This window comes from Bombus impatiens, unplaced genomic scaffold, assembly GCF_000188095.3.
Source record: "Bombus impatiens unplaced genomic scaffold, BIMP_2.2 scf_0135, whole genome shotgun sequence".
In the NCBI taxonomy this organism is placed as follows: domain Eukaryota; kingdom Metazoa; phylum Arthropoda; class Insecta; order Hymenoptera; family Apidae; genus Bombus; species Bombus impatiens.
The window spans coordinates 2,993,075-3,008,264 of record NT_176554.1 but is presented as its reverse complement, the minus strand read 5'-3'; the positions used below and the strand labels follow the sequence as shown (position 1 = coordinate 3,008,264).

General features: G+C 32.2%; 3 protein-coding genes across 4 annotated transcripts; 2 read left to right on the top strand and 1 right to left on the bottom strand.

Moving 5' to 3' along the window:
* The first annotated feature begins 379 nt into the window (after window positions 1–379).
* On the top strand, window positions 380–5,963 carry LOC100747318 (wolframin). Its single transcript, XM_003486909.4, has 6 exons — window positions 380–598; window positions 986–1,090; window positions 1,169–1,385; window positions 1,464–1,687; window positions 1,759–2,963; window positions 3,038–5,963. The coding sequence occupies exons 1-6, from the start codon at window positions 541–543 to the stop codon at window positions 3,821–3,823; spliced, it is 2,595 nt and encodes an 864-aa protein (XP_003486957.1). The 5' UTR covers window positions 380–540; the 3' UTR covers window positions 3,824–5,963.
* On the bottom strand, window positions 5,257–8,433 carry LOC100747438 (vesicular integral-membrane protein VIP36). Its single transcript, XM_003486910.4, has 7 exons — window positions 8,174–8,433; window positions 7,826–7,941; window positions 7,460–7,657; window positions 7,220–7,382; window positions 6,387–6,553; window positions 6,241–6,304; window positions 5,257–6,160 (listed from the first exon to the last, which is right to left on the bottom strand). Exons 1-7 carry the CDS (start codon window positions 8,283–8,285, stop codon window positions 6,009–6,011), a joined length of 972 nt encoding a protein of 323 aa, XP_003486958.1. The 5' UTR covers window positions 8,286–8,433; the 3' UTR covers window positions 5,257–6,008.
* Window positions 8,434–9,401: 968 nt separating this feature from the next.
* Window positions 9,402–14,617, top strand: LOC100747198 (general transcriptional corepressor trfA). 2 transcript variants are annotated; one of them, XM_012381610.3, is made up of 3 exons: window positions 9,402–10,037; window positions 10,850–10,907; window positions 11,082–14,617. In XM_012381610.3, the coding sequence occupies exon 3, from the start codon at window positions 11,100–11,102 to the stop codon at window positions 12,372–12,374; it is 1,275 nt and encodes a 424-aa protein (XP_012237033.1). In that variant the 5' UTR covers window positions 9,402–10,037; window positions 10,850–10,907; window positions 11,082–11,099; the 3' UTR covers window positions 12,375–14,617. The 2 variants fall into 2 exon arrangements, with proteins under 2 accessions (XP_012237033.1, XP_003486956.1); XM_003486908.4 differs by having other exon boundaries at window positions 9,404–10,176.
* Window positions 14,618–15,190: the final 573 nt, after the last annotated feature.

Sequence of the window (15,190 nt, the reverse complement as noted above, 5' to 3'; positions counted from 1 at the left end):
GAAAAGCAATATGCAGATTTTTAATTACTTAAAAATAAATTACTTAAAACTTTTAAAAAACCTATTACATTATTAGATAATATAAATACTTAATGATATTTCGATAATGAAATATAGATACATACATACATAAGATATATTAAAATGCAATATAATAACCAGCTATGGGAGCTTGGTAATGTATAGAGGCAACTAATTGTTCTGACCCTTTAACCATAGTTAGTAAACAGAATATTGAATACTTCATTAAATCAAAGTTATTTTTATTTCTGTTATACATATATTTGAATTATCCTTTACTCTTGACGAATTCAAAATTTTCGTTTGCTCTTGACGTTTGTTCAACAACCTAACCTTAATAATCGCGCGTGCGCAATATGGAATCATGCCTCAATGCTAATTTTTTAACAGTCGCTTTGTCAAGAAATCTTGAATGTATATTGGAAAAGTAGTTTTTGATATTGGATAATTGATTCGCGTGGCACAACTAGTACGCAAAGCAAAAATATTTTAATAGTGATCCTCCCAATTTTTGGAGCTATGGCTGGCATTGTACCATTATCTGGAAGATCTGGTAGAAAACAATGGACATTGCATGGTAACGCAGCAATTTCACTTTCTATCTGTCGCTGAGATTTATGGTTTCTATTTTTCTTTTGCAATTCAATGGCGCTATGGACTGATTTGAATGAAATTATGGTATTTTCGTAACGATGATGAATGACGAATAATTTTTCAAATTTTTTGCAAAAATGTCAATTAAATATTTTTACTCTTTTACAAAAACAAAATTTGACAGTTGCCAAATCAGAATAAACAATGATTAATAATATGATTTCAGTGTGCAATAATGTCAAATGATTAAAGTATGTAAGAACAACATACATGAGTAACACCCAATTGATTTCTTTTCACTATAAATAACAAAAGCATTGTTGTTTTATTAATTGAGGAGCAGAATTATAGTTCAATTGCATAATTTTAGATGGACCAAGAGGATCTCTTAGAAGATTACGGTCTCAACTGGCTGAAGATGGTTGTCCGGAATCTCAAGTAGTTTTAGCAAAGCAACTATTGGAAGAAAGATGTGGTAGCAATGCACATTCTCATTTGTATTTCATTGAATACATTAATGTGTACATTATTGCAACATAAATTATGGATTTAGATTTAGATGTTGACAAAGAAGAAAATGCGAAATTGGGTGTATATTGGCTTACGAAAGCTTCAGAGCAAGGAAATTTGGAAGCAACAGATATTCTTAGAAAATGTTTAGCCACTGGCCGTGGTATCACACAACATAACTATTATGATGTCAAAAGTTGTCTTGATATGACCCAAGATGAAAAATTAGCCAGAAGAGCAGCAAGAGAAATGTTCACTAGGTATAAATAATTGAATTATAGAATTTAATAAAGTAATATATTTATGTGTAAATGTATAATGTATTTGATATTGTACAGTTTGTCAAATGGTGAGGATTTTATTACAACAGAGCAGTTACAAAAACGTATGAAAGATATAGCATCAAATTCATCTAGTGATAATTATTCTTGCTCGAACAATATAATACATAATAACTTACAAAAAGATATAAATGACATTTCAACTGATAATTTCCCTAAAAATGGGCTTCCTGATGAATGTACACCTAAAAAAGATGAAGATAAAGAAAGTGATGTTCATGGTAAGGAAATATCTAGTATCTATATTATTTGATCTCTATTAATTATTTATTTATGGGATTATATTTTCTAGATTGGATGGATCATCAAGGAGAGAAAATTACAGAGGCAGCTCTGGTCTCTGCTGCTGCTAGCTATGCTCGTGGTATGCTCCCAATAGTGTCACATGCACTGTGTATGGTAGATCCATCTCAAATGGCTTTAGATACTATACCATTACTACAAAGGCCTCTCATCCATCCCCTTGCATCTTTGAAACGTTTATATGTTTGGTTAATTGAAACGTTAGGTCAAAGGGGAATGTCAATTAAGAAAATTTTTTTCACATCGAATATACACATACTATTACTTCTCTTGCTGTACTCATTATTTGGTACAGAAAGTCTCCTACTCTTTATACCAATGGCTCTATACTATTTATCTTTCGTTGTTATGGTTGTCGCTACTTTTCAAATGTTACAGCGAAAACGCGAGTTCAATAATTTTCGTATTTGGTCCGGGTTGTTTCTCAGTTATTCGGGCGGGAATTTAAACCCCGATGAAGCAGAGTACCAATTCTGCTGTAAGAATCTCAAGCCTTATGGTCATTTTTTCCTTGCTTTACTCTTAAATTTAATGATCTATCCCATCATAGCTCATCAATGGACACCTCAGTCAGAATTCACTATCATAGCGGTTGCGTTAACATTGATAACATTGTTAAATTTTATATGGAAAGATTCATCCAAATTTCCAGATTTTTTAGCTCTCTTCAGTTTCGGTGTTCACGTCTTGGCAAAGTATCCATACGAAACAGATATCGTAGTTGCTCAGGGCTGGAGATTTCTAGACATAAGAGTCCCAACATTTGCTTCGTACGTTGTTGGTAACGGTATTGAATTTTGTTTGAATTTTCGTGCAGTTTTTTACCTCCTAATTCCAGCAGTTTTCGCAAAAATGGCTGCTCGAGATAATTGGCGAGGAACATATCAAACGTTAATACCCCATTGTGTTACTTTAAGTTGGTGGCAGATAGCAATCTTTAGTTCTCAAGGTGCAACATGGTACGGCTTAATTAGGGGTGCCTTAGCATTAGTTGGTATGGTTCTTTTCTTACCACTTGCTGGATTGGCTTCTATCATATTACCAATCGTAGCTGCTGCTAAGTATTTGTCAGAAAGCGATTTGGCAATGAGAATAGTTGTAACTACTTTACTGGGAGGAATGCCATTTCTTGCCTCTTGGTATTTAAGGAAAACTCGAACACCTAAACTTAATTGGGTAATTACTGTTGTTCAGGTAAGCATATCAACATGAAACAATCAAAGAAAAAACAACATACAAAAGTTTTATTTGCTATATACATTTTATAGTTGGTCATGGGTATTAGTGCTGGCATGTTCTTATCATGGCCAATGATAATGGAGTACAAACAAGAACCAGATACGTATGAAGGTGTTTCATCACTTTCATGGGAACAATATCAAAATCATTGTCATCAGCCTGCATGGGAAGAGCTGTCGTCCAAGGCACAGGTGCAAGTTGAATGTGCTAATTTGGAAGGAATATTAGTTTCATGGGAAGGTTACGTAACAGATATTAAGTTAAAATCAATAAAAAATAATATGGCTGCAATGTTTAACAAACTACCTGACGGTATTAGAGACACAGTTAGTTGCATGTATGGTGAACCATACATAAATAGTTGCGATTCAAGCGGCGAATTAAGACATGAAAAATGCAAACATTTTGCAAGTATTCAAAGGCGACGAAACAAATGTCACTTCCCTGCCTGGAATAAGTATGAATTTGAGATCTCGGTTAAAATGAAGAGTGGTATGTGGGGAAGCAATGCGGAAATTTTATTGAACGCGGATCACTCCTTCACTAATTTTAGTTTAAATATATATCCAGGTGATAAAATTTGGTTTTCCGGTACATTCCTGAACAGTGGTTTAGAAGATGAATCGTTACTCGGCGGATCTGAGCCTCATATTGAATTAGAAGAGATTGGTTGTCTCGCATGTCACTCTATTGATTTAAAATCTTACAAACGTTATAAATATCATATAACGGTTAGTTCAATTTTAAGTGATCTTTGTTTAGGTATAAAAACAGTCCTGAACTTTTTGTTGAATCCTATCGTAATGTTTAAATAGTTGCATTTTATGCGATCTATAAAATATACAGTATCAAATGTTCTGTGAAGTGTTAAGATAAAGTTGTTTACAACGAGATAAATTTCGATAGTATCTTGAACTTCCTTTCAAAGTATTATTAAGAGCAGCTAAGACATATTAATTGAACGACTTTATAAAGAAAGGAAACAAATACAGGAAAAAGACAAAGCTAGGAATGTAGAAGGAAAGAATTTACAATGTTGTAAATATTAAGTCTCAGCATTTTTCTTCAAAAAGATATGAAAGTTTGGTTAATTATATAAAAGAAGATTCTCTCTCTCTCTCTCTCTCTCTCTCTATACAGTTATTTACTTTTCTATGATTAAATTTGAAATTATTTTTTACATAATACATTAGATTTTTAAGAATATATTTTTTAACTACTTTTATCTATTATCTATAAAAGAAAAAACATATTTTGATGTTACCAAACACCTCAGGCATTAGAATTTCATTAAAAACTCATCAAGTATTTACGTCAAAGAGTACACTTATATGTATATACACGTATATTTTAAGATCGACATATTTTCATAAGTATTACTGCCAGTAATAGAGATAAATGCGCTTAATATTTTTCTATTCCGTTTTCGAAAAATCGAGAGGTGGAACCTTTTCGATTTTATTTTAACTTAATAGTAAAATATTGCAACTCTTTTTGTAATGCTAAATTTTTAATGGAAAATATCATCCGCATCTGCATAATGAATTCTATCAACATCTAAAAACGATATATGTAGTATAACAAATGTGATACGTGTACCTATATTATTGTTTCATTTCTTAGAACTCAATACCTTCACATAGATTTATGAAATTCGACGATGTTTCGAAATTAATTTAGTTGTTGAAATATCTTTACTTGTGTAAATGCTATGTGAATATTAATATGTATTTGAAGAAGTAGTAAAGATATATACTTGTATGATGTGTAGAAGTTAAAGATTGTTGTTAAATTGATGTTAAGTGTCTAGACTTTAAAAACATAAATGGTTAAAGAGTTTTATAACTGTCTAAAAGGAATGACAGTTACATTATATATCATATCAGGACAATAGTAAAAGATTGTAGCAGAAACAAAAGACAAATATAGATGTGCCTTGATGTTTTCTGTTCAAATAAATATGATTATTTATAATAAAATATATTTTAAGAAGCAAAAATATTGTCATATTAAATGTTTTGCTTGAGTCGCTTATAAACTTATAGGGAATATATTTTGATACGAAATACATATTTGTTTTTATTTATAATTTTTTGTTTTTTCTAAGATAATTGTTTTTACAATGTTTATAATTATTGTATTTATTTTTCGTATTTGGCAACAAGTGAAGTACATTATTTTCACAAATAATAACATTACGTTTCTTAACAATTGTTTATTTGGAGATTTTGGTTCCCTTCATCTTTTGTATAAAACCGAGTTGCACAACACGAAATCACTCTAATCTCACATATTGATAATGTTGCTTTTTTATGTACAAATATAAAATCTACACCGATAAAGTCATTTCAATCATACCGAATCCACAGATATAAAGATAGGTTAAAGTGAGGAAGAACGCTTTTGTAGAGAGGAATAATTCTTTCTAGAATTCGTTTTGCTATTCATAATATTGTAGTGATGTACGATGTTTCGCAGTAACGATGTGAATTGTGATATTACTTCAGAGAACTTATTCTTTTACTTTTGTCTCCTGTGATTGAATTATTGTAATTACTGAATTTCCAAACTAAAATTCATTTGAAGCATAAAATCGGTATGTTTAATTCTTACGCGAATAATTAAACTTATTTCTATAAAAAATGCATTGCAGCAACTGAGACAATGACATGAAAACTTTGGTAAAGGAACTTTGTATTGTTCATGATAAACATTATTGGAACTAGAATAGCGGATAGCATAATTCAACACGTCTTATGACTGCTGTAATCATTTATATATTATTACGATCCTTTGCTGTCGTTTTTTCATCAAAATACCTCTGGAACGATATTCTCAAAATCAGAGATAATATGTATGGATATTGTGTTTGTTATTCTAATATTAAGAGAAACAGTCTTATGAACACGTTATGACTACATCTTGTTTTTTTATAGAAAGAATATCCGATAGAAACGAGAAATCCAAAAGTAGAATAGTTTATATATAACACACTGTGATTTAATAAAAACGTTTCCTACTGTTTTCTTGATGCTTCTGATACCACATTATACCTATTACCACACAGGCAATTAATGCGAGCGCTACTACGAGCATTAAAAGGAAAAACATTATTCTACTTAATGCAGATTGTTTTGGATCATCCACGTGTTCTGTAAAGAGAGAATTGTATGATTAAAATGAATACAAGAATATTTCATCAAATACATTTTATACAACATTTATTACGTACCGCGAGGTGCATCAAAATATGCAGCCGATGGTAAAATATTGGATCTATCCTCTTGATCTCTTGGCTGGAATTGAAATGTGATGTATTGACATGAATAACCATACACATTTAAGAATTGTTTAAAGTACTTAAAAAATACCACTTACATCATCTGGTAAATCTAATTCAAATAAACGAATAGATAATATATCATGATTATCGGATAAGTCTCCGGTTGTTGCCGAAATTCCAAAATAATATCCTGTAGGCAGCTTTATATCTTTCACAGAAAAGCACTCCTTCCATGCAGCTTTGTTTGAAAAGTCTGTGGAAACTATAATAAAACAACATGTTGGAAAACATTTACCAAAATATGAGTATATATTATATTTTATATTTATTCTATGCATATTAAGCTGGTTTATTCCATGCTTATTACAAATAAGGAATAAAAATTATATAAATTTAACTAAATATATATAATACATAAGCAGATATTTTTTTATATATTTAGTTTATAAAACTCCATGCAAATTCGTCACTTGTTTAAATATAGATATTGCAGGTATAATACATTTATTACATCTAATTATTTACTTGCAATATTTTCAATGATATGTGAAATGAAGTAAACTGAAAAGATGACAAATAATATATGAAAAGATGAAAATATCACTTGCTGAAGTGGAGGCACTCCATGATGTAAGCCACAAGGCTTCAGGGTAAGACCTTACTGTAATGTCAATTTGTAGAATACCACATAAAATGATAGAATACATAGAAAGCATAGCTATAAACATCTATTTCAAGAAGAGTAAGATGAATATTATTAACATTGGGGATATTAGTTGAGTACAAATGAATGAAAAGGTTCATTTATTAGTAAAATACAGTATCGAAATACTCTTTTACTTAGTATATGTATAATGGGACGCTATACACAGTTACATGACAACATTTTTGTCATGCCCAAAAATATTCTATACTAATATGTACTTACCAGTTAATGTATCCCTTTCATATCTCATACTAATATGTGTATCATGTTCTAAATTTCGAAAGTTTGCTTCACAACCTGCAATTTGTGTATGTGTTCCATCACGATCATGATCGTAATGCAAAGAACCATTATTGACCATAGCAGAAATATAAGGATGTTGATGCTATAAAAACCAAAATAGTTATCATGATTTTAACATTTTTAATTTATAATATAACTAATGTTATATTATGTACATACATTGTGTGGACCATTATGATTGCTATATGTATCCAAAATTATAGCTAATCCTTGGAAATAATCTTGATTACCAAAAACAGGACCAGTTTTCATCCTTTCTCTTGCATACCAAATTACAAAACCATCACCAAATAAATCTTTTCCTTTTCCATGAACTTTGAAATGAACTTGAAGCTCCCAATTTCTTACATGACATGGCTAAATAAACAAATGTCAGGGAAGCATTTCTATTAGGCTTCAATTGCACCATCCTGATAGTTTTAACTAAATAAAATCTTGTATGAATTTAAAAATGTGTGGAAAAAAATTGAAGCACAATTTTCTGTGATTTTGCTTTGTTAAATTACCAAAAAACTTGAAACTTACAACAGAATTCCATATGGCACCCTGTTTACTTTGTGAGTCTGGAGTTAATCTTATATAGTTATTCGTAACCATTGTACTACCCATAAAATCCCAATAAGGTATTGTCATTCCAGACCCTAAATACGTAAAATATTTAGATATATTAACATCAGGCTTCATCAATGTAATAAAATTACATTTTGTCTTTGTTATTGTTTATTTTACTAATGTAACCTCAAGCTTGCTATTATTATAGCATATATGTACATTTGCATCATATTCATCTCATTATAAATACAAAAATATGCACGTCATGACACGTTGTACCACAAACCGTAATCTCAACAAAACTATTCAAAATTCACAAACCTTGATATGGTCTGATCAAACAATGTTCTCGTTTCATATAGTCTTTTGTGTTCCATTCTGCTGTTACTAATTCCAATACACTAATTAATATCCAAAACGATAATACGTTCATTTTATATATTTCATACGAGCACAATAGTACTTCGAATACTAAAGTAGCAGTTATACTCTTCGATAATTATGACGCGTAATCTGTAAAACCAACTATCGGAATCATCAATTCCATGATTTTCGATATCCTGAAATTAGTCACTGAAGCTATTTGGTTAACAGTCAAAATTCAAATATTCCTTCACTATATCTAGATACTTTTATCGGTAAAAATCAGTGTTGCCATGTAATCCTAGTAACAAAAGGTACATGAAGACTATACCATAAAAGCACATAACTAGTACATAACATAACTAGTATATAACATAATTAGTATCATGTTTTTTTGCATTTTTTGAAATTTGAATATCGTCATACATATCTTTTAAAAAATATTGAAATTTACTGTTCATAATTATAAGTAACTATAAATAGAGTGTATCTGAAAATAAAATTTGTTTACCTTCGGATAGACTGAATATTTCTGCATTTATGGAAAATTAAAAGGTGTAAATATTTTATTTATTACACGAAACAAATCCTTATTTAAGTTTCACTTTTTAAATCATTTGATAAAAAAATAAATGCATGAATATCCACAGCCTAATAATCAAATATCAATGAACATTTGAAATAAGCAAACATAATCAATTTTATCAAGTTGTACTTTATGATTTGTATAGTCTTTGTTTTCCCTTATTTACATATTTATGTATTTAAAGTTAGAGAACAGTAATTATAGACATTATATATATTATATAGTTATACACATTTTCTCTTAATATTATAACATTTTTCTATTTACACGTATTAGTTTTTACTATCTATTATTTACATGATATGTTTTTATAGTAAGTATAGTTAGTGCATCTTAAATTAGTGTTTTTTTAACATATTATAAAATAATATTCAATATTCTGAACTATATATAATATAATATATAAATATAGAAAAACATACTACATATTATATATCAATCGATTAATTTTAACTCATAAATCACAATATATACTACGTAGAACTTCATGAAATATGACTTTGCCATGTAGTGTGCCAGAAATATGTCTAATCCTTTCATTTAAGTGCATGTTTTATGTAAAACGGGACCAACGCGGCAAACGACAGCAGCGCTGCGCCATACTCGTGTCGGATTGCGTTATTTGTCAACGGAATTTACCGCTAGTATCGAAGTAAGGAATAAAGTAGCCGGTCGTGAGTGTGTGCACGTGTATGGTTAGCGTACGGCGTTGACACTTTCCTCTGAATACGTATCTCCGCTGGATCAGTTACGTAAAATATCTTAATCCAATTAAGAAGTTCCAGAGCGATAGTGACTCGAAAACTAGCGATAAATTTGTATGAGTTTTCGAGGTGGCTGTTTCGACGTGATCTTGGCGCGTACATTTACACGGTCTCGAAATCAAGCTGCGTATTACATGGCGTCTGTGTGAATCATGTACGCTAATTCTTAAGTTACGATATATTATTGCGTCTTGCGATGTGCTTTTCGAATAATATTCTATACTCAAGTACGTAATGTTATAAGTGAACGGGGAACAAAACTAAAGACACAGAAATAGAGAAAAAGAACGATCGAGATATATATCTGTAGGTAAAAGGCAAAGTAAAGGCACAGGTAGATAAACTCGGTCTTCCGTAACTAAACGACAGGGGCTTGTTGCATTTACGTGGGTGAGGGTAGACCTACGAAAAAGGGCGTGGAAAGATTAAACGAGTTAAATAGCCAAGACGTAAACGTACGCTAACGTTATGGGTAAGACGCCAAAGAAGGCGACACCTGGGGGCGATGAGAGGAATTTGTACAATCGGAGACTGAAGGCAACGACCGCGCCGCCAAATCCTTCCGAAACTAGCTTGCGCAAGAGACAGCACAAATCCAAGATTTCGAACAGGTTTGTAAAACCAATCAGCCCAGCGAACAACAAGTTTATCCATAGTTTCTCTGTTTAGTCTTCTCGCTTGTTAGTACCTCCTTTTTCTCATTCTGTCTCATTCGAGTTATTCGAGTTAAACGCGTCTCGAGTATAACAAATCTTTTTTTGATCGTCTTTCTACACACGTCGCCGGACACACTGCCGCCTGTGGATAATCTTTCTTTGATGCTACGTGTTTTTTTTTCTTTGAAATATCCGAGACAAGTGTTACCCAATTTTGTCAGAAGATAAACATTGATATCTTATAAACGTTTCATAGATTGAGACTTTTTATATTTTCTCATATATTTTTTCGAATTTCTCAACTCTCACAATCAGTTGATTTACGTATGTAAACTAAGCTACACAAATTGCGAACAAATTTATTGAGAAAATTGATGAAATATTTGTTGTATGACTATAAGCTAGAAATAATTGGGAATAAATGGGCAAATAGGCGAAAACGTATAGGTCTAAGGTTTGTTAAATAGATGCAGGGGAGAAACTTTGGTTTAGCTGCTTTGTCAAGTTTTTTTTTTTTGGATCAGTACCTCTCATCACCTCCAGAATTTCTTGCTCTGTGGAGATTGATTATAAATATCTATATAATTTTTTTCTAATGATTTTGAACATTGCAATACTTTTATTTCAGATCTAAATTGAATACCTTAATAAAGAGAGTATCACATAATCAAAGGAAAAACTTTAAAGTGAGTTTAATCATTTCTTATCTTCTTTATATTCTATTATCTTATATCTAACATTATTTCTTTATATCTAATATCACTTTAAGCCTTGTCATTAATCTTCTAATTCTTAATCATTTAAAAATCTTCAAATGTTAACTCACTTGCTAAATATGTGGAATATTATGTTTGTTATAGAGCAAAATTCAGGAGCCAATGAAAGTTGAATTAGAACGTTCTGCAAAACAGGGAACAGGAAATCCAGATAAAACAGCTGGAAGCTCTAAGGAAAAAAAATCAATCGTTTCGCAACAAAGTGAAGAATCAAACTCTGCAAAGATGCAGCCAGAATCAGAAGAAGCAGATCCAAAGCTAAATCCAACTGTACAGGTGGAATATACTAAAGATGATAGTTCTAAAGATACACAGGAATCTGATAAGGAGTATGTTAGTGATACTCCTTCCGAATCCATTTCAATGTTGAAAACACAGGATGATTTGGAAAACGCAGAAGTAATGGTCGAGAAAGAGCAATTGGAATGCCAGAAGGAAGCAAGCAATTCTGATAAAAATCAGGAAGATTGCCAGGAGAACAATCTCAATTTACAATTTGAAATAGAAAATAATATTGAAAACACAATTACAGAAAAGACAGACAATGTAGATTTAAAAAAGGAAAATGATGAAAAATGCCCTCCTGAACAGGAGATGACAAAAGACGACATACATGAGAAGGAAGACTTGCAAAGCGAATCTCAAACCGACACGGAAAGTAATTCGGCAGATGTCATAGAGTTCACAACGTCGGAAATATCTGAAGCATCTGAAATTTTATCGCAGAATGATGTCGAGAAGGAAAAGGAAAAGGAAATGGAAATAGCCGAGGAAAGCATCAGCAAGAATATATCGTTCGTTTCGTACGATCCTTCGATAATGTTGAAGGACGTGCAGATTAAGTTGAACGATTGTTTAAAAGAGAATTCGAAGTTATTCGACACGAGTAACGCTAGTCACAGTATGTCGAGCCAGCCGCCGAAGGATATGTCCTTCGGGAAGACGCTGAGAAGCATTTCTGGCCGGCGTTCTCTCAGCAGAATGCGTCACGTGACTTTACGCGAGTATAGGTACTCGCCGAGCGATTCGATGTTCGTCAATACGTCGAGCGCATCGTTGCCGCAGGACGAAGCAATGGATTTTAAGATTCTTCGTTATAGTACCGATTTATCTGACACACTTTCTACCACAAATGGTAGTTCGAGCGAAAGAAAACGAAAACTTGACACCGAAGACTGGAATTCTATGAAAAAGCAGAAAACTGAAACTGAGAACAGCTTGTTACATAGTCCTATCAGTTTATTGAAAGGGTTACGCAAGCCTATACAAGTTTCTACCCCGATTTCAGACTTGAAATTTAAGACTGGTAGATTGGAACTGGACGAGAATAGTAAACCAGCGAACGAAGGTAGCAAAAAATGGTGTGCTATCATGTAAATTACCATCGAATCGCACCATCGATGAAAAAGAGTTTTATATATCTTTTCACACGAAGGCAGCGATTCGTGCCATCCCATGCGTCTTCACAAACATACTAGGTACATACATGCGTTAACATATTATCGAGTTACAACGCTGAATTATTTTTCTTTAATAGCGTAAAGAGAACATGTTTTTTCATTTATTCGTATCTGTTTCTATGTTTGTTCTTCTTCCTTTTTACGGAAATATATTTATAGCACCGTACATTTTCTAAAGCATTTTTACTCTTCATACGAGTTACATACGTATAATAGACCGTGCAATTCTACACTTCAGAGGCTCATGAAAAGACATCGCGTTCTTAATGAATAATCTTTTAAACTTTGACTATATATATTATGTGTATATTATTAAGTCTTATATTTGTAACTAGCGGTCGAGTATATTTTATACAAACAACAGAATGTAATTATAGGAAATATGTAATGGTAGAATCCCCCTTCTCGTCACTTGAAAAAGCTATTTCATCGAATAGGAAATTTACGGTATATAATCATACAATGGATAAGATATATTTTTCGAATATGCTATATATCGTTCGCGTGGATTAGTTTGATCGCATCGATCGATTCTCGTTTATGTACAAGATAACATTGTTCGCGAGTCAACGGGAAAATAAATCATACTTTTTTCTTTGTCCGTTTCGTCCGCTTCAGTTTACATATTATAAGAGATACGATGCAACAAATTATTTTACTTTTTGACGTTAGAAAGTATATTTTCTTACAGTGTAGACGTAAGTCGATTAGCATCAGAGAATACATTTTTTAGGAGGGATAAGTTTACGTTTCGATGAACGAGGTAACTAAGTCAATTGGAAACTTGAGGGTATTGTATAAAATACCCTGTTTACCCTGTGCGTCCGTTTGTCGAAGCAATTCTAGAGCTTACATACTTTTTATCGCGGAATTCACGAAAATCTCAAACTAACGAGATCGTAGTGGCAATTTTACATATTTATATAGGATAAATCATTGTTGCGAGATAGCTCGTATTTTATGGACAGCGCTTGCCATGTTCAGCGATGAAGCTAGAAATATTTAAAAATATTAGATTTGTCAATCAACGTCGAGTAAATTTCCCTACGAAGGCCACAATCGAAAATATCGTAAGTCACATAATTCCTTCCTTTTATGGAACAATTTTAGGACTCGATCTATTTTCAATCGATTCTATATAAAAAGATCTACTTTTGTATTTGATTTTAGAATTAAATGTGTTCTTCTCTTGAACATGTAAAAGGTATCAACTAAATTAAGATACAACGGCTAAATCAATATTCAAAGTGCTTACATCTTCTATCAGATTATTTCCATTTTTAAATATCCCATATCAAAATACATTTTTTTGTCACTAAGTGGGATAAAAATCAGAAAATCAAGTAGCATAGATTTACTACATCTTTTCCTGTGTGGTCTTCATTCGGTGGATTGAAAGTCATAGTAGTATAAGTCAAGATTTTGGAAATTTGGACCTGTTCCAATCTTTCAAAGTGTCATTTCTCTAGCTTCGTAATTAATCGAATATTAATTTTATTTTCTAGAGCGACGACTTGATACAATGCGAACTTCTTGAAAAAGATAAATGCAGCACACGTTATTTTATTTGAAAAGTAGCAGTACATTGACTTATACTACAAAGGATTCGAAACGACTTGGAAGGAAATCGCGTGCGATTCCACAGCTCGTCGCTGTTCGTGAAGCGCGCTCGATACTGTTCTTTGTTGAACGATTGATTGTCGATTGTTATGTAGATGGGACAATGCGAAACATTTGAGATCGAAAGTTTATTAAATTCGATGTAAATACTCGAGACTCGACGGAGCTCGCGTTATTACGTGTTGCGAGTACGAAACTGTCGAGTGTTTCGACCAAAGCCGTAAAGCTCACTTTTTACCATTACATGTACGGTAAATACACAGAAATACATAGATAGATACGTATGACGTATTTTTCAAACTGCTCTCTATGACATTTTTTTGATCGAATAACAGAGGCACGTTCATCTTCTACGTAGAAATTCATATGCTCATACTTCAAGTGCAACTGTTGAAATTCATCAGGGCCAAACACGTAATCACTCCATGCACTTTTCTACACGTTACATTAAGCGAGAACACAAACAGGAAAGATTGAAACCATGTATGAATAATGTATATAGAAAATGAGATTTATAATAAACCTTGGAAATCTGAGAGACTAGTCGTTACGGTACTTTAACCTCGGCTCTCTCCGTATACCGTGTTTTCAAGTACACGCGTTAACTCGCGGGAATGCAACCTGACAGCTGCAACCGAATCAGTTACTTTGATACTATACGCTTAACGCGTTGACTGCCACGCGAATTTCATACATTTTATTCTGGGAGCCTCGATGGATTAAAATATGACGACTCCGTTTCTTATTCATTTTTTTATTTCATTACTTGAGTGAACGTTTAAGTTCACATTAAGTTTTCATTACTTAATACGCAATTTTTAGGGAACAACCGATTAGCTTGCATAAGCTTATTTATCGGAGAAGCCGATTATGGCAAATAATGGTAAATTCCGATATAAATTTTAAAAGACAGTCGTTCATTATCACATAGGTATCGTCAGTTTTTTTGTACATTTCAATTTATAGAATCGATATCAGCGTGCCTTCTGAACGACTCGTGTACTGCACTATGACATTGCATTTTTTCCAAAATTATTATTAATTATCGTATTTGCACGCCTTCTCTCCAACAACGTTACAAGCCATTCGCGTCGTTGAACATTTTTCGCTCTG